Source organism: Eurosta solidaginis, chromosome 5 (genome assembly GCF_040869045.1).
Source record: "Eurosta solidaginis isolate ZX-2024a chromosome 5, ASM4086904v1, whole genome shotgun sequence".
Lineage (NCBI taxonomy): Eukaryota > Metazoa > Arthropoda > Insecta > Diptera > Tephritidae > Eurosta > Eurosta solidaginis.
In genome coordinates, this window is record NC_090323.1 from 80,043,067 (window position 1) to 80,063,248 (window position 20,182).

General features: G+C 42.1%; 2 protein-coding genes across 5 annotated transcripts in view; one reads left to right on the plus strand and one right to left on the minus strand.

Moving 5' to 3' along the window:
• Positions 1-2,650, plus strand: part of Rad9 (cell cycle checkpoint control protein Rad9) — a 69,846-nt gene extending 67,196 nt beyond the window's left edge. For all 3 annotated transcript variants that reach the window (XM_067786562.1, XM_067786563.1, XM_067786564.1), the window contains exons 5-7: positions 1,501-1,662; positions 1,727-1,861; positions 1,912-2,650. In XM_067786562.1, coding sequence (XP_067642663.1) covers positions 1,501-1,662; positions 1,727-1,861; positions 1,912-2,512 — 898 coding nt within the window. In that variant the 3' untranslated portion in view covers positions 2,513-2,650. The remainder of the gene's footprint in view (positions 1-1,500; positions 1,663-1,726; positions 1,862-1,911) is intronic.
• Blos3 (Biogenesis of lysosome-related organelles complex 1, subunit 3) overlaps positions 1,447-20,182 on the minus strand; it is a 41,396-nt gene continuing 22,660 nt past the window's right edge. For both annotated transcript variants that reach the window (XM_067786565.1, XM_067786566.1), the window contains exons 4-6: positions 13,283-13,372; positions 13,117-13,226; positions 1,447-2,693 (exon numbers count right to left, since the gene is read on the minus strand). In XM_067786565.1, the coding sequence (XP_067642666.1) occupies positions 2,577-2,693; positions 13,117-13,226; positions 13,283-13,372 (317 nt within the window). In that variant the 3' untranslated portion in view covers positions 1,447-2,576. The remainder of the gene's footprint in view (positions 2,694-13,116; positions 13,227-13,282; positions 13,373-20,182) is intronic.

The following is a 20,182-nucleotide window of genomic DNA, read 5'->3' on the forward strand; positions in this document are numbered from 1 at the left end:
ACAACTTTCATTTGATATCCAAAATATACACACATTCTAGGGGTATCCGGGTCCATGTTTTGGCCTATATCTCGAGACCCTAGCCACCAACATGTATGAAAACTACCCTGTAGTAAAGCACTCGTCAACAGTTTTCATTTGATATCCATATTGTATAAACATTGTCTCGGGGTATCCGGGTCCACGTTTTGGCCTATATCTCTAGACCAAAGACACCCAGCGGTATTAAAAATTATCTGTATTAAAGCACTCCACAACAGCTTTCATTTGATATCCATATTGTATAAACATTGTCTCGGGGTATCCGGGTCCACGTTTTGGCCTATATCTCGAGACCCAAGACACCCAGCGGTATTAAAAATTATCTGTATTAAAGCACTCATCAACAGCTTTCACTTGATATCCATATTGTATAAACACATTCTACGGGGCCCGGGTCTACGTTTTGGCCTATATCTCGAGACCCTAATCCCCAATAGGTATGAAAACTACCCTGTACTAAAGCACTCATCAACAGCTTTCATTTGACATCAATATTGTATAAACACATTCTAGGGATACCCGGGTCCACGTTTTGGCCTATATCTTGAGGCCCTAGTCACCAATAGGTATGAAAGCTACCCTGTACTAAAGCACTCATCAACAGCTTTCATTTGATATCCATATTGTATAAACACATTCTAGGGGTGCCGGGTCCACGTTTTGGCCTATATCTCGAGACCCTAGTCACCCAGGGGTACGAAATTACCCAGTGTCAAAGTAATCATAAAGACTTCCATTTGATACTCATATTGTACAAACACTTCCTGGAGTTACCCGGGTCCATGTTTTGGGCTATATCTCGAGACCCTAGTCACCCGGTATCAAAGTACTCATTATACAAACCTTCCTCGTGGAAAAGTACATATATATATACCAATTTTCATAATAATCGGTTCAGTAGGTTTTGATTTCATCGATGACATACATACAAACATTCATTTTTATATCTAATGGCTAAACCGATTTGGGATTTCAAAATCAACTAACCATCATCTCTCCTTCCTGTATCTTTCCTAAAAATTTCATGGCAATCTTTCTATCCGTTCTCGAGTTATGGAGTGACAATCAAAATGTACACTTCTTTATATATATATATATATATATATATATATAGGTTCTTGCAATGACACTATAATCCGAAACACCAAGCAAAGCTGACTATATTCTTGACTCCATTAGTTTCAATAAAGCAATAATGAAACAATTCAGAAATTGTATTTTGTATGGAGGATCGAATTCATTAAGCCCTTTAATGTACGAGACGAACGCGTTTGTATGCTAGTATATAGCCATGCCCTCTTTTGATAATACTCAGCGTCAAAGGTCTGAAACTAAACCTTTTTTTTTGCGCCAATTTTTATATTAGAAATATTAAGGCAAAAAGAAGGGGTTGAAATCGGAAAATTTTAAACGTCAAATCTTTTGTATTGAATTTTTGATTAAATTAATCTTTTTTAGTATACAAGGCTCTCATAAGATATTCGCTGAAATATCAAATAATTTTAATCCAGCCGAGGAGGAAATCACACTTGAAGCCCACGATAAAAAAGTCAACATAAAAAACTATGTGGAGGGATCAAGAGTTAATGACAAATTTATGCGATCTCAATTGCAATTGAAGTAATGAAAAATGGGTTGGCTCCTAAGATTAGACCAATATAAAAGCTCTAACATTATTTTATAGTGCCGATGAATTTGAGAACTATAAGGTTGAAAAGGAAACATCTATAACATTTTGCTTGAAGGAATTCAGGGCGTTACTTATGTTTGCGGAAGCCTTAAACGAAAGTTTATGCCTGCAGTTCGACGAGGCTGGCAGGTAAGGAATAAAAATCTATTATCATTAATTAATAACAATTTTTACATCAGTCCAGTGTTTGTCAGTATACGACATAGAGACGACATTTATTGCCTTCTTATTATGTCAACTTTATCCCCAGAAGAAGTAAGTTACTATGCTAGCTGCAAAGATAGTGAAGTCCGGGAATGCACATTATTAAAAACAGCTCACAAAAGAAAGTTGATACCTTCAGAGGCTCATCAATCGAAAGGTCTTAGGCATGATTCAAAACAAAGGCGTATAGCAGAACAAACCACGCTAAGCAACACTTCATCACTATTTAAATTTGGCAGTTCTAATAATAAACGCAGCAGTCTGCCATCAAGTGCTGATATTCCTCGTAATGAAGATCAAATAGGTATGGCCTCGTCTGAGCAGAGTATGCATTTACTGCCTTCTGTACCTACCGAACCGGATAAAATGCACGATGTAATACAACAACAGCAAAATTTTGCATTTTCTACTTCAAACTCTGAGGACGAAGATTGCATTCTCGAATCTCCAAAGCGCCATGAAAGAACGGATTTGCGTACAATATTCTCCCGTTGTTTTCATTCAACTTTCGTTCCAAGTGAACCTTCAAAAGAAAGTAGTGGGATATATGCTCCCTCCTCGGACACTGAGGATTAAATTTTATAATACATATATGAAGTACATATATAATACGTCTTATTAGATTTAATTTTGTATCAATCTAAATATTTATGTTTGGCAAAAAGGTTGTACTGAATACATCATTGGCCTTTTCGTGCAGCTGTTTCATATTAATTTGGGAATTTTTCAATGAACACAGAACTGATTGCATCGAAACCTGAAAAAAAATGGTTTTTGTTTTAATAGTGTGTTATTTTAGTTTATTTTAAAGAATTAATGACTGGTTTAATATAAAAAAAACAGCTTCGCCTAATAATAGACACTGCGGTTTTTCAATCAGAATATCCTATATTTGATTCTTGGTTACGAAATTTCCTGTTGATGTCGTGGCGGTTTTCGAAAAAGTACAATCACAATAGCCTGTATGTTATGATTAAACCGATGAAACTCATAAATTCTTTCGAATACTTAACAGAAATATTTATATTTGTATATTTTTATGGTGCATTCAGTTTTATTAAATTTTTAAGAATTCACCGGTTGATAATAATTGTTATCCAATTAATATTTTTTTGTTATTGGGAAAACCCGAACGGAAAGAAGCATTTACTGGCATATGGCGATGGTAGCATTTCGAAAATCGTTAAAATTATGCTTAAAGTTTTAGACATCACAAAATTGGGAATATACATACTTATGACACATAACTACATAACCACTATAAATATGTTAGTGCAAAGTATGGTAAAAAATGGTCCTGGTGCGTACCTTTTAATTAAACACTTCACATAACTTTTAATATCAAAGTGCAACAAAAAACGATTTAACGATATTTGGTAAGAACGTTGATTCAATAACAGCAACTCTTTTATAGCTGATTAGGGAATACGATGTTTGCATTCTCTTTGAATGTATCTTTAATATACATATAAATGAGAGCACACGTTGGGTATTTAATGTTCGGTTTCATCCAAACTTACGCTTCCTTACTTGTTTTTCTTTACTACCCAGTTGTAAACGTATGCATGAAAGAAACATCAGTATTTCAGACAAATTGGAGCTGTGTACGCATGTCAGTATAAATTATTATTATTATTTTTATTCTTTATTCGGTCTATGATAACAATATCTTACAGACTAGAAATGTACAAGAAATTACTTACTGACTAAATTGGCTGGAATTGAGTACTAGGAATAAAATGAAGTAATCTTATCGACGAACTGGGATCTCGGCATTGCGAAATCGAGATCAAGCGGTTTGTAAATATTGTTAATTTCACTGACAGCCCTAGTAATGGGCGCGAGATAGTGGTAATTAGATTTAACTGGGTATAGTGGCAATTAGATTAAAAGGGCAGTGGGAACATAGGATGCGATTTGGGACATTGAAGCAAAGTTGATCGAGCAGATTCACGCAATCAATTAAGCCATTAACAATGTCGAAAATGAACATTATCGAATGGATTGTGCGCCTACTAGAGAGAGATTTCAAGTTTATGAGCAAACACCGTGCAGTATAGGATGGAAAGGGATCGACGAAATGAAGTGGATAGAGAGCAAAGCGAGTAAAGCTACGCTGTACACGCTCGATTCTGTCCGAATTAGAACTATATAATGGGTTCCAGATAATTGAAGCGTACTCCAACTTAGACCGGGCAAGACAAGTAAAAAGGGATTTTCTTGTATAGGGATCTTTAAAGTCTTTCGCATAACGCTTCAAAAAGCCCAAATTCGAAAAGGCCTTAGGGATAACTGTATTCACATGACTGACAAAGGTAAAACCAGGGTGAAATAGAACGCCTAGATCAGAAAATACCTCAACTGAGGACAGTTGAGTGTTAAGAATCGAGTAAGTTGAATTTATACGATTACGCGTACGCGACAAGGTTAAGTGAAAGCATTTTTTTATGTTAAGCAACAGCTTGTTTTTGAGACTCCAATCAGTAAGATTGTTGAGTTCATTTTGAAGCCGAAGCGCGTCAGCCACGCAGGTAACTCTAGAATACAATTTCAAGTCATCAGCATAGAGAAGAAATTGCGAGTGATTAAAGCAGGACCGGATATCATTGATAAACAGAACAAAAAGAAGCGGGCCTAGGTGAGGCCATCGGAATCATTTTTATAAGACAGTTTTTATGAAGAGATACCATTCTGTATATCCAAGTCAGTGATGCAAAGTGCTCCAAAATCAACGCAATGCGAACCAAGATAATCACCGTAATAATTATAAGTGCCAACGCCAGCATCATTTACAAAATTGGACTTGAAAAAATCAGCGAAGAGAGTTACGCTGTCATGCAGAGAAGAGGAGGAAAGACCATCCAGAGTCATACAGCTAGGAATATTCGAGCATCCTTTCTTAGAACGGATGAAGTTCCAGAATGCTTTGGGATTGGACTTTAACTCATCCTCGTACCGAGATATATAATTGTTATAGAGAGTTTTATCAAGTTCATTGAATTCCTTACTAAGGCTGATATACTTTACTCTGAAGCTAAAATCGTTTGTGGACATGAAAAGTTTATAATATTTATTTCGTTTGTTCTTCAGTCTTTTAAGCCTTCTCGTATACCAAGGTAACTTATGTCTCCGAGGAGGGATCAGATTTAGGTTAGAGTTTAAGACCAAGTAAATTTGTTCTCATAGCACTCAGCAACATTACGCGAAAGAAAAATAGAGCTCCAATCAATTTCGTTGAAGATTGCATTTAAAGAACCGTAATCAGCATTTCTGAAATTGAAAGACTGGGAGTCGAATGTGTAGATTGTAGGAAATGTACAAAACTGAAGGGATAAAAAGAGCGGCACATGGTGGATATCAGGTTTACAGATAGGGAAATTACACTCTTGTAACTGAAAGATCAAGTTCTCATCAATGAATAACAGGTCAAGGAAGTTACCAAGCATGTTGGGAATATAATTAATTTGGGATAGATTAATGCTGGAAAGACTATATAGAACATGGATCTCATGTGGAAGGCTAGCATTAGAGGCAGTTAAGACACCGTTCATAAGCAGGTCAGACCAAACGATCTTGTTTAAGTTAAAATCACCCAGTATGCAGAAGTGGTCATCTTCATGGTTTTCATAGATACATAAAATGTTATTGTTGCACTCCATGCATATAAGTGTTCAGAACTGTTAGGCGGAATGTAAGATACGCAGATAAACAAGCTACCAAAGGTGCCGAAGATGCGGACACACAGTTGATCTAAAAGCGAATCTGCGTTTCCAAGAGCGACGACTGACGACCTAAACGCACGTTTTACCGCAATTAAGACACCCCACCCCTAGTACAGCCTGGTTTTTGCGCATCTCTATCCTTACGATAAATATGAAAAATATTCGGATCAAAAAACTCTGCATGAAAAAAGTCACTAGTTAACCATGTTTCAACTAGCACAAAAACATCGAACTCACACCGAGACGTGAATAAAAATACTTCTTTAGCCTTAGTACGCATTCCAGAGATATTTTGGTAATAAATTTTAAGAAGCTTAAGATTATCAATATTATTATAATCAGAAAGACAAGGAGTATTAACTACGCTGTTATTTAAGTCGGTCACTTCAGTTCCTTGGGACGTTACGAAATGGCTGGACGTTTATCCCAGTTGGCCATAGGTTGGGATCTAAAAGCAGACTGTAGAATTCTGGAGACACGCCTAGTTTAAAATTAATCTTCCGTAGACTCTGAAGCGGGGTGTCTTTCTTAACTAATTTGTAGCAAGAAATAAATTGATCATCGATACCAGAGTGGTTTTTTACATAATCAACAATCATATCTTCAGATACCGATGGTTTAAACGAAGATAGATTCACCCATTTTCTAATTACGGCTACTTCTAGCTCTGTTGAAGCATTTCGACCAACCCTACGATTATTAAAATTGACACCATTAATATGACGGGCAGTAATATGATTATTTTGCTTACCATCAGACTGTTGAGGTGTTTTGGTGGTATGCATATTAACAACAGTTGCCTCTTCTATATTATTAGAATGTTGAGAGATCGGAGTCAAGGTAGAAGCGCCAGAGAGAAGATCGACCGCAGAGTTATCAGAAATATACGGCACAGTAAGAAGAGTATGTGATCGCTTCCCAAGGCAGTCGGTTCTATGTACCGGAGCGACTCGGGATTTTTCCCGACCAAGGACTGTCATTTCAGTGTGACCCCATTTAATTTCTTTCGTCCCTCCCACAAATTGTCATCCTCCCAGCAGCTCCTTGCAGCAGGACTGCTACATATTCTCTTACTCCGGGAAGGTATCGAACCCAATCCGGGTCCGTCTCCTGACCCCGGTCCTGAGAAATGGTTTTGCTGCATTTGCCAGAAAAGAATCTTTTTAGGACGGTCATACTCTGTACAGTGTGTCTCGTGCAAGGGCTGGTTGCATCGGACAGGTTGTTCTGGGCTTGATCCCAAAACCCGACGTCCACGTAACTTTTATAAATCTTTTGTGGCTCCTTGCTGCTCACGCCCAAGGGCGTCCCGTAGTCTACGCCTAAGCGTATCCCCACTACCTTCCAGCTTGGCTGCTCAGCAAGCCACAACAAGTACCCGCTGCTGCTCGCACCCCACGGCGCCAACAACTCAAACAGCTGATACCACTCATAACTACTACCTTCGTAGTAGAGCTGGTAGCAATGCTGAGCATCAGCCCCTGCCCCCGTCTTCTTCTCCCCCCCTCTTTTCTGGCAGCAATCGTGCAGGTCAGGGAAACAGACTCTTAGTCCCTGCCTCCGTTTGCACCGTCTGCCAGCACAGAATATATAGGTTTGCGACATCCGCTCAATGCAGCTCCTGCCTTGGGTGGTGCCACTTTCCTAGATGTTCTGGTCTCCGCGACGGCAACCCCTCGACGGGTTTCATCGCGCCATGTTGCCAGTTCGCAAACCCAAATCATCCGGGTAGCCCAATGCTTGCCCAAGGGCGCCCAGTCCCAAGGCCACAACAGCAATTGCGTCCTGGCCTTCCACAACCTAGGCGTAGTCACCCCTCACTTACCCCTAGAGTGGCGGCGTCACCCCTCATGCACTTCAGAATTCTGCAGTTCAACTGTAATGGACTAACTGGGAAGATTACGGAGATAGTCGATTTCATGAAGCGGCACAACATCCGCATTGCTGCGATTCAAGAGACTAAACTCACAGCAAGATCTGCATTGCAGACTTGCTCTGGTTATAATGTCTACAGGAAAGACCGCGAGAGCGGAAATGGAGGCGGCCTCGCGTTTATTATACACCACTCTGTGCAATATCATATATTTGATCCTGGCATCGACCGCAGTGACAATGTCTTAGAACGTCAAGGCCTATCTGTCCCGTCAGGCGATGCAAATCTAGAAATCATCAACATCTACATCCCTCCTGTCACCTGTTGCCCCAGTGGATACCGCCCTAATATCGAGGCCTTACTCACTGGCAACAATCGCATTATCTTAGGCGATTTCAATGCCCATCACGACCTATGGCATTCAAACTTGCGGGCGGACAGTAGGGGTGAGATGTTGGCGGATCAAATAGACGAAACGACGTTCTGCACAATAAACGGAGATGCCCCCACACGTATGGTAGGAAGCTGTCATAGCTCGCCAGATATCTCAATCGTGAGCGCAGAACTCGTAAACTGCGTCAACTGGCAGCCGATGGTAACATTGGCATCCGACCACCTGCCCATACTTATTTCGTTCGAGCGTACCGCCGACTTCATCGTCACCGAAAAACGCACTTTCATAAACTTCAAAAAAGGAAAGTGGGAAGAATATAAATCTGCAACAGACAGCAGCTTTGCTGCCCTCCCTATCCCGACTGATGCCCGCCAAGGGGAGCATGCCTTCCGTAAGGTCATTGAATCCGCCTCAGCACATTTCATTCCCGCCGGGAGAATTCCCGAAATCCGGCCCCACTTCCCGGCGGAGGCCGCGAGCTTAGCGAGGGAACGCGACCTTATAAGACAGCTTGATCCAGGCGACCCCCAAATAAGGGATATAAACCAACGCATCAGATTGCTTGTGGACGAACACAAGCGGGCGAAATGGGAAGAGCACCTAAGAGGTTGTAACCTCTCTACCGGTGTAGGTAAACTTTGGTCCACCGTAAAGTCCCTATCGAATCCGACCAAGCACAAAGACAAAGTTTCCATCGCCTTTGGCGATAAGGTGCTGTCGGATGCGAAAAAATGCGCGAGCGCTTTCTGCCGACAATATATAATGCATCCTACGGTCGACAAAGATAGACGGAGAGCCAATAGACACGCACATAAACACAAACTCAGCGCGTCACCAATTACCATCACCGCTAGAGAGGTTGAGGACGCCATTGGTCGCGCTAAACCATCCAAAGCAGTGGGCCCAGACGGCATAGCCATGCCGATGCTTAAAAACCTAGGGAAAGAGGGTTTCAAATATTTAGCGCATGTTTTCAACCTGTCTCTTTCCACCTTTGTCATACCCGAGAAATGGAAAATGGCCAAGGTGGTCCCGCTACTAAAGCCTGGGAAACCAGCTAACGTAGGTGAGTCATATCGTCCGATATCTCTCCTATCGCCAGTGGCAAAGACGCTTGAAGCCATTTTGCTCCCTTATTTCCAAGCACATTTGCAGCTAGCCCCTCATCAGCATGGCTTCAGAAAACTCCATAGCACTACCTCCGCGCTAAATGTCATTAGCACCCAGATAAATTGCGGTTTGAATCAATATCCCCACCATAGAACAGTACTCGTAGCGTTAGACCTATCAAAAGCTTTTGATACGGTCAACCATGGCTCGTTACTGCAAGACCTGGAAGGATCTACCCTTCCCCCATGTCTTAAAAGGTGGACCGCAAATTATCTGGGTGGTCGGCAGGCATCGGTGCAATTCAGAAACGAAACATCAAAACAAAGGAGAATTAAACAAGGGGTGCCACAGGGTGGTGTCCTATCCCCGCTTTTGTTTAATTTCTACATATCTAAGCTACCTTCACCACCGGAAGAAGTCACAATCGTTTCCTACGCCGATGACTGCACAATAATGGCCACAGGCCCAGGCCCAAAGATCGATGAGCTATGCAATAAAATAAACAGCTATCTCCCTGATCTCTCCAGTTTTTTCGCCTCGCGAAACCTGGCATTGTCACCGACTAAATCTTCCGCGACCTTATTTACAACATGGACGCCCCAAATGTCGACCATATTGAACATCCACGTCGATGGCACTACGCTACCGACTGTCCTACACCCCAAAATCTTGAGTGTGACGTTTGATCAGGATCTACATTTTGGTGCGCACGCAACCGCAATTGTTCCAAGAATTCAGAGCCGTAATAAAATCCTCAAATCCCTTGCTGGCAGTACCTGGGGAAAAGATAAAGAAACGCTCTTGACCACATACAAAGCAATTAGCCAGCCGATTACGTGCTACGCGTCACCCATATGGTCGCCAAGCCTAAAAACCACCCACTGGAAGAAACTACAGGCCTGCCAAAATACTGCTCTCAGAATCGCCACGGGCTGTCTTCTTATGTCCCCAGAACACCATCTGCATAATGAGGCGAGAATACTCCCCATCAGGGAGAGAAATGAGATGCTGACCAAACAGTTTCTGTTGAATACCCAGAAACCTGGGCATACCAACAGACATCTGATTGACGAACCAGCACCGCCTAGGGGCCTAAGGAGTCATCTCCCTAAGCATTTTGAGGAAATACGGCACCTGAGAACCCAGCCGTATGAAGCGGAAAAACACAAGCAGGTCCTTGGTGAACTCCATAGACAGGCGTCGGACCTTTATGTCGAGAATTGCCCGGTGAATCCAGTACTTGAAGAAAAATATCCAGAACTCGCAGAAGAGGAACGCATACTCCCCAGGGAAACGCGTGTCACTCTTGCTCAACTTCGTTCTGGATACTGTAACAGGTTAAACTCTTACCTATCCAGAATCAACCCCGACATACAAAATGTATGCCCTGCTTGCAATGTGTCCCCACATGACACCAACCATCTCTTTAATTGTAATGTGGAACCAACGCCTCTAACACCCCTTTCCTTATGGTCCACCCCTGTTGAAACGGCAAGTTTCCTTGGACTCCCGTTAGAGGATATTGATGACAATTTGTGATCGGTCGCGGCTATTAGGTGGGGCGAGCATTGCTACAACAACAACAACAAGAGTATGTGATGCAGATGCCGACACCGAGGCGTTGTTGTTGGGACAACTTGAAATAGATGCGACGTTGGCAGCAGCAATAGACGAGAAAGTGGAAGGCGATAATGGCATAAAAGCATTGCACGCAGCAGACATGTTATTGTTTTTGTTTGGGGGTGGATTTTTTAAATTTGCTTCATTCAGAAAACCAGTAAGTAAGACCTGAAGTCCTTTGACCTCACTTGCCAGCGCAGTTATCAATTCGTCTTTCTGTGCTATACTTCGGTGTAATACGGAAAAACAATCAAGCATGCTATCCATTTTTTTTTTTTGCAGGTTGTCGTTAACTGATTTTAGATCAGTGATAAGAGTATTAATATTCGCGTTCTCTTTAAGAAGAGCAGCAAGTGTATTAGCTGTCGCTGTTTGACTCATTTGCTCACTATTATTATTGATGTTGTTGGTACTGCCGTTGACTTGCAAATTATTATTATTGATATTGACGCTGTTGTTGTTGTTGTACAGCGAAGACATTTCAGCCTCACGATGAACGACAGCACAAATCGCCACAAATATAAATTTCATGGGCATTTTTAAAGTAAGTCAAATCAGCAGCCAAAGTGCCAACAACACACTGCAGGTGAAACACCTCCTTACACCTCTCGCACTGCACAACGAACGTTTATTCCTTTTGAACGTTTATTTCTTTTTAACACGTGTAGTTTCTCACGGAGCATGCATACTCTGTTCGACTAAATCGAATATCAGAATGAAAATTACTTAAAAGCTCTCAGCAACAGCTTTCATTTGATATCCAAAATATACACACATTCTAGGGGTATCCGGGTCCATGTTTTGGCCTATATCTCGAGACCCTAGTCACCAATAGGTATGAAAATTACCCTGTGCTAAAGCACTCATCAACAGCTTTCATTTGATATCCATTTTGTATAAACACATTCTAGGGGTGCCCGGGTCCACGTCTTGGCCTATATATCGAGACCCTAGGCACCCAGGGGTACGAAAAATACCCAATGTCAAAGTACTCACAAATAGATTTCATTTGATATCCATATTCTATAAATACATTCTAGGGGTATCCGGGTCCATGTTTGGGCCTTTATCTCGAGACCCTAGCCACCAATAGGTATGAAAACTACCCTGTAGTAAAGCACTCGTCAACAGTTTTCATTTGATATCCATATTGTATAAACCTTGTCTCGGGGTATCCGGGTCCACGTTTTGGCCTATATCTCGAGACCCAAGACACCCAGCGGTATTAAAAATTATCTGTATTAAAGCACTCATCAACAGCTTTCATTTGATATCCATATTGTATAAACATTGTCTTGGGGTATCCGGGTCCACGTTTTGGTTATATCTCGAGACCCAAGACACCCAGCGGTATTAAAAATTATCTGTATTAAAGCACTCATCAACAGCTTTCATTTGATATCCATATTGTATAAACATATTCTAGGGGGCCCCGGTCTACGTTTTGGCCTATATCTCGAGACCCTAGTCACCAATAGGTATGAAAACTACCCTGTACTAAAGCACTCATCAACAGCTTTCATTTGATATCAATATTGTATAAACACATTCTAGGAGTACCCGGGTCCAAGTTTTGGCCTATATCTTGAGACCCTAGTCACCAATAGGTATGAAAGCTACTCTGTACTAAAGCACTCATCAACAGCTTTCATTTGATATCCATATTGTATAAACACATTCTAGGGGTGCCGGGTGCTACCGCGCAGACTTTGAACAGCAAGGAGCCAAAAAAGATTTGTAAATATTACGATGACGTCGGGTTTTGGAGTATAGCCCAGAACATCCCGTCCGGTGCAACCAACCCTTTCACGTGACACACTGACATGAGCGTGATCGTCCTAAAAAGATTATTTTCCGGCAAACGCAGCAAAACCATTTCTCTAGACCGGGGTCAGGTACTGGTGTTAGGATTCTGACTGGAATTATTACAATTGTGGAGTTGGAAATGTGGGAAAGACGCAACAAATTAAATGAGGTTACACTGAAATGACAGCCCTTGGTCGGGAAAAATCCAGAGTCGCTCTGGTACATAGAACCGGTCGCATAATATCCAAGTTGGAACTCCTAAATTGGGGGTCTCTAGGGTCGAGCTGTCTCGCCAGGTCACGTTCTCTTGCTAAATTTGTAGCTTCAGCCGGGAAATGCGGTTTATGAGCCCTGCGCTGACAATAGAAATGTCTGGCGAGCTGTGACAGTTACTTGCGATTCTAGTACGGGCATCGTCATTAATCGGGCAGAAAGTCGTATTGTCTATTTTCTCTGCTAGCTACATGCCTCTGCTGTCGACTGGCAAGCTGGAGTGCCAAAGGTCATGGTAAGGCGGTTTTCGCCACAGAGTACTGTACTAATATCAGGCCAATAGCCCCTTGGACAACAGGTATTGAGTAACCCGTACATATATACATATACATACATTACATTTAAATACTCTATACCTCGATCCTTACTATTTCGTTATTACCTGAGACTTCATAAGAAGTTGATCCGTATTCAGTAATTGTTTAGAGGCTGTTGTAATGAAGTTCTTCACAAAAGCAGACAATCCTTTGAAAATTGATATATTAGTCTCGACTGTAAGTAAGTACCATCAATAAATAAATGAATTGTCAAATATGAAAGATATTTACTTAGTTTTCTTTGGAGTAAATTGGTCTTGTAGTGGGTTTCTGTTATTAAACGATCGTTCACCAATGCTGGAGTCTGTTTTTCGTAGAAATCTGTAAAATATTATTTATCAATGCATATCAACTGAGGGACTGGGGGATAGTAACTCTGAAAATCTGTGACCAAATATCAACTGTACACTGAAACAAAAAAAATTTTTTTTTGCCAAAATGGAATGTTTTTCCATAGGAACTTTTTTCTCAAGACAATACTTAAAACTTTTCTTAAAGCAAAAATCCTGTCTTACAGGATAAAAATTTCTTTATTTTTATAAAAAATCTTTTAATAAATTGACGACAGCGGCGCTGTGGTTGTGTGTTCCGCCTTCACCGAAGGTCCCGCGCTCAATTCCCGAGCAAAGCAAGATCAAGATCCATATACTGAAATTATTATAATTTTTTTTTTTAGGATTTGCTCAACATGTGTTCTGGTTGATTGGTGTAGTCGACAACCGATAATGCCAGGTCAAAAAAAATTAAATAGCATATGTGTGAAAGTATTTAATGGCATGTTTTTTTTTTTTGTTTTTACTGGTATGTAAATAATTAATTATCATATTAATTTGTTGCCTTCAGTATATCGAAAAAGCACTATGCAATTCTAACAAAAGCAAGAGCTTAAAGAAAAGCCATATAGGCTGCAACAAAAATCCTCGTCTAATGAGATAAAAGCACCTGATTGGCGCACTCAATTGACGGTGGTAAAGAACAACAAATAATAGAAAAAATGTTATAAATGGAAACTTGCAATACGGTATATGAAGGTTTTTTTTTCTAATTTACTCATTTTCTATGTATAATAATTTAATATAAAATAGGTTGTAAAATATTGTGGCGAATATTAACATCACTATGCTGTTAGTAAATAATCCCAAGAACAAAAACAGCAAGCAGCCACACTTGTGTACATGAACACATCAACGTAAGCCATTTACACACATCCATAGAAGGCGACGAAGAATATTTCACACACATAACCAGCAGCTTAGCGCAAAGGGATTATCTCACATACACACATGTAGTCTTCGGCCAAGAGCAGAAGTTGTTACTCACACATACACACATATATAACTTAATAACCAAGCAGGAGATACTAATTAAGCTCCAAACGGTCGGCGAACGAGTTAGTATTAACTGTCGGGGATCATCAAATCACCTCAAAGGATTCCTTAAAATACTTAGGAGTGCACATTGACTCTAAGTTAACTTTCAAAGAGCACTTCAGAGTAGTGGGGGAGAAAATTACCAAAGTTAATGGATCACTTATTCGAATAATGCCTGACATTGGTGGTCCGAGCGAAGCTACACGTCAGCTATTGTCCACAGTAACCAGCTCAATAATACTATACGCAGCATCAGTGTGGTATGGATCTAAACAGACCCATCAAAAATATATATTAGCAGCGTACCGACTTGCTTCTTTAATAGCAAGTGCTTATGGGACGGTGTCCGACGACGCGATCCTGGTTCTAACCCGGAAAATCCCAGTGGACTTACTGGCAAGCGAAATGGCCGATCTGTATAACACTAATATCGAGCGACCATCTGAAGAAGACAAGAAAAGAGCAAAGACACAAACAATAGCTAAGTGGCAAGAACGGTGGGAGGCCTCGGGTAAAGGGCGTTGGACTTTCACACTAGTTTGGGACGTAGCTCAATGGAATGAGCGGAAGCACGGCGAACTGAACTACCATCTCACGCAGATAATGAGTGGGCATGGCGGTTTCAAAGAGTATTTATGGAAGCGTAGGATAGAGGAAGATCCTCATTGCCCAATGTGTACCACGGAGTTAGAAAACGCAGAACACGTCATGTTCCACTGCCCCCGTTTCCACGCAGAAAGACTCACCTTGCATGGAGTCTTTTGGGAGGAACCTACCACGAGAAATTTAGTATCACATATTTGCAACAGGAAAGAGTGCTGGACTGCAGTGAGCAAAATGGCATTTATAGTAATGACATGCCTTATGGATGCTGAGAGTGAGCGCAGAGAAATGCGCATGCGAAGCAGTGGCGATTAAATGGACACTCAGAGCAAATAGCGGGAACCTGGACGCAGGGACAACAATAGGCTCTTAAAAAATGAGAAATATTGAACGCCACCCTGAAGTAATGCGAAAGTGGTGCCGGGGTAAAAGCTGCGTAGGCTGAGGAATAACTAATCAGTTTGATTTAAACACGCTATTAGTTGTGAAGTATAATTGTGAAGTACTACTCCCAAAGTAGTCTAAATAAAGACCATTTTGCAATATTGAATAATGGAGTAATTTATAATTTATTCGACAGTTCAGCGATTCGAACATTAGCTGAAAGTGTATAATTATGAGAAGTCCGCAAATTCCATATATTCATTTTATAAAAATAACAAACTCGGTCTTGAAGAAAAATTAATATGATGTAAGATCATAAATGCAACCATGTCAACTAATGTAACAGAATAAGCAAAAAATACAACCATGGGAACTAATTAATAGAATAAGCAAAAATACATCACTGTAAAGGAAGAAAATGGAAGAAAAAGATGGTTTGGAATGAAGACCGAAAAATAAAGTACTAGTATAATTAATCCTGACATTTCTGCTGTTTTATTAACCATCGAAGGTATTACATCTCAGGTGTGTTAACGCACCTCGCGCACTATTATAAACAACTATTTTGTAAAATGGATGCTCGAGAAGGCATTATTAAAGTTTTAACTGAAAAGAATGTGGATTTTCCTCCTACTGCCAACATTATAAAATTACGCAGATTACTAATAAATAAATACTGCAAAATATAGTTGGCGTGGGAGATAATAGCTCCGTAAATACGATGAATACCACTCCGAACATTCCGGACGAAATGATTGAGATAAACGCTGCCCTTTCTATTGAGTCCTCTGCCGCCATTGCCGTTACTGCCGTTCCAACTGCTTCTACTACCGATGTTGTGGTTGAATTCAATTCAACACCTGTCGTTCACGATGTTTTCGCTGCTGCCACTGCCGTCTATTCTGCTGCCGCTACCGTCTGCTCTGACGCCACTGCCGTCCATACTGCCACCACTGCCGTTCCAACTACCTCTACTACCGATGTTTTGGTTGAATTCAATTCAACACCTGCTGTTCACGATGTTTTTGCTACCGCCCCATCAAAATCTGCCCCAATTGACGCAAGAGCCACGACCATAAGTGTGGATGACGAACTGGTGGCGCTACGAAAACGTATGGAAATGTTAAAATTAATGAAAGAAATCGGCGAGCTAAGAGGTAGTACTGGGGTACAACAGCAACGTAGACAAGACGCAAGTGGGACAAAAAGAGCGAGTCATAACATCGCTACCTTCTATTGATGCAGGCAATAGGAAAACGGGCAAACATATGCGAAACAGAAATCATCGATTTCATAATAGACGGCATAGGCAATGTAGTGACAAATGCACATCTACTGTTACCGGCCAAAACACTTGATGAGTTGACGGCATTAGTGAGCCGTTTTCAAAGAAAATATTTCACAGTAGAACCAGGAGTGGGAACAAAACATACGAATGCAGCAAAAACGTCAAATGACCCGAAACCACTACAAAAATGCTACAATTGTTCCAGGGTTGGGCATATTAAGCCTCAATGCCCGTACCCGCTACGACCGACGTGTTCTTGCTTCCGCTGCTGGCGTATGGGCTATGGTCATCGCTCGTGCCCAAATCCAGGAAAAATTTTAAAATCACGAAAAGAAGTTGCAGCCATAGGTGAAGACGTCAATCTCACTCATCCGATGATGCCGTAAATGCTTTTAATTTTGTAAGTATTAAATTCCAATTAGGTGAGAAGTCAATATCTGAAATAGTATGATACCAATCGACAGTCCCAGAATAAGACTACTGTTGAGATATCACTGTCAAATACCATTTCAACATTTATGGCAACCCTTTTTTTTTTTTATACATACATATATATGACATAGCAGGTTTTTGCGCTGTAAGTTAGTTCAGTTAGTTGATCCTGTTATGTATATATCTATCTTTTGTAAAGTACACTTTTTTTCTAATAAAAGCGAATGAATACTACAATTCTTATTTGGCTAAATTAATTTATGCGACATTGGAAATCCTCAGATTAATTCAACAGGTTATATTCCAGGAAATTTGTTCAATAAGCTTCAATAATAAAAAAGAAATTTAGCCACCTCAAGAATAAATTGCAACAACCACAGTCGTCTTGTCATAGCATTCAAAATGGATTCATTCAGAAAAGACGAGAACAATTTCACAGGCCACATTTTAAGAAATTCCTCTAATTATCGTTTATGGAAATTTCAAGTTGTAGCCTACATGAAAGCACGTGCATTAACTGATACTATAGAAGGCAGAGCGCCCGCTTCCCAAGGCAGTCGGTTCTATGTACCGGAGCGACTCGGGATTTTTCCCGACCAAGGACTGTCATTTCAGTGTGACCCCATTTAATTTGTTTCGTCCCTCCCACAAATTGTCATCCTCCCAGCAGCTCCTTGCAGCAGGACTGCTACATATTCTCTTACTCCGGGAAGGTATCGAACCCAATCCGGGTCCGTCTCCTGACCCCGGTCCCGAGAAATGGTTTTGCTGCATTTGCCAGAAAAGAATCTTTTTAGGACGGTCATACTCTGTTCAGTGTGTCTCGTGCAAGGGATGGTTGCATCGGACAGGTTGTTCTGGGCTTGATCCCAAAACCCGACGTCCACGTAACTTTTATAAATCTTTTGTGGCTCCTTACTGCTCACGCCCAAGGGCGTCCCGTAGTCTACGCCTAAGCGCCCCTCCACTACCTTCCAGCAGCCTCGCTGCTCAGCAAGCCACAACAAGTACCCGCTGCTGCTCGCGCCCCACGGCGCCAACAACTCAAACAGCTGATACCACTCATAACTACTACCTTCGTAGTAGAGCTGGTAGCAATGCTGAGCATCAGCCCCTGCCCCCGTCTTCTTCTCCCCCCCCCCCCCCCCCCCCCCCCTCTTTTCTGGCAGCAATCGTGCAGGTCAGGGAAACAGACTCTTAGTCCCTACCACCGTTTGCACCGTCTGCCAGCACAGAATATATAGGTTTGCGACATCCGCTCAATGCAGCTCCTGCCGTGGGTGGTGCCACTTTCCTAGATGTTCTGGTCTCCGCGACGGCAACCCCTCGACGGGTTTCATCGCGCCATGTTGCCAGGTCGCAAACCCAAATCATCCGGGTACCCCAATGCTTGCCCAAGGGCGCCCAGTCCCAAGGCCACAACAGCAATTGCGTCCTGGCCTTCCACAACCTAGGCGTAGTCACCCGTCACTTACCGCTAGAGTGGCGGCGTCACCCCTCATGCACTTCAGAATTCTGCAGTTAAACTGTAATGGACTAACTGGGAAGATTACGGAGATAGTCGATTTCATGAAGCGGTACAACATCCGCATTGCTGCGATTCAAGAGACTAAACTCACAGCAAGATCTGCGTTGCAGACCTGCTCTGGGTATAATGTCCACAGGAAGGACCGCGAGAGCGGAAATGGAGGCGGCCTCGCGTTTATTATACACCACTCTGTGCAATATCATATATTTGATCCTGGCATCGACCGCAGGGACAATGTCTTAGAACGTCAAGGCCTATCTATCCGGTCAGGCGATGCAAATCTAGAAATCATCAACATCTACATCCCTCCTGTCACCTGTTGCTCCAGTGGATACCGCCCTAAAATCGAGGCCTTACTCACTGGCAACAATCGCATTATCTTAGGCGATTTCAATGCCCATCACGACCTATGGCATTCAAACTTGCGGGCGGACAGTAGGGGTGAGATGTTGGCGGATTAAATAGAAGAAACGACGTTCTGCACAATAAACGGAGACGCCCCCACACGTATGGTAGGAAGCTGTCATAGCTCGCCAGATACCTCAATCGTGAGCGCAGAACTCGTAAACTGCGTCAACTGGCAGCCGATGGTAACATTGGCATCCGACCACCTGCCCATACTTATTTCGTTCGAGCGTACCGCCGACTTCATCGTCACCGAAAAACGCACTTTCATAAACTTCAAAAAAGGAAAGTGGGAAGAATATAAATCTGCAACAGACAGCAGCTTTGCTGCCCTTCCTATCCCGACTGATGCCCGCCAAGGGGAGCGTGCCTTCCGTAAGGTCATTGAATCCGCCTCGGCACATTTCATTCCCGCCGGGAGAGTTCCCGAAATCCGGCCCACTTCCCGGCGGAGGCCGCGAGCTTAGCGAGGGAACGCGACCTTATAAGACAGCTTGATCCAGGCGACCCCCAAATAAGGGATATAAACCAACGCATCAGATTGCTTGTGGACGAACACAAGCGGGCGAAATGGGAAGAGCACGTAAGAGGTTGTAACCTCTCTACCGGTGTAGGTAAACTTTGGTCCACCGTAAAGTCCCTATCGAATCCGACTAAGCACAAAGACAAAGTTTCCATCGCCTTTGGCGATAAGGTGCTGTCGGATGCGGAAAAATGCGCGAGCGCTTTCTGCCGACAATATATAATGCATCCTAAGCCATTCTGCTCCCTTATTTCTAAGCACATTTGCAGCTAGCCCCTCATCAGCATGGCTTCAGAAAACTCTATAGCACTACCTCCGCGCTAAATGTCATTAGCACCCAGATAAATTGCGATTTGAATCAATACCCCCACCATAGAACAGTACTCGTGGCGCTAGACCTATCAAAAGCCTTTGATACGGTCAACCATGGCTCATTACTGCAAGACCTGGAAGGGTCTACCCTTCCCCCATGTCTTAAAAGGTGGACCGCAAATTATCTGGGTGGTCGGCAGGCATCGGTGCAATTCAGAAACGAAACATCAACACCAAGGAGAATTAAACAAGGGGTGCCACAGGGTGGTGTCCTATCCCCACTTTT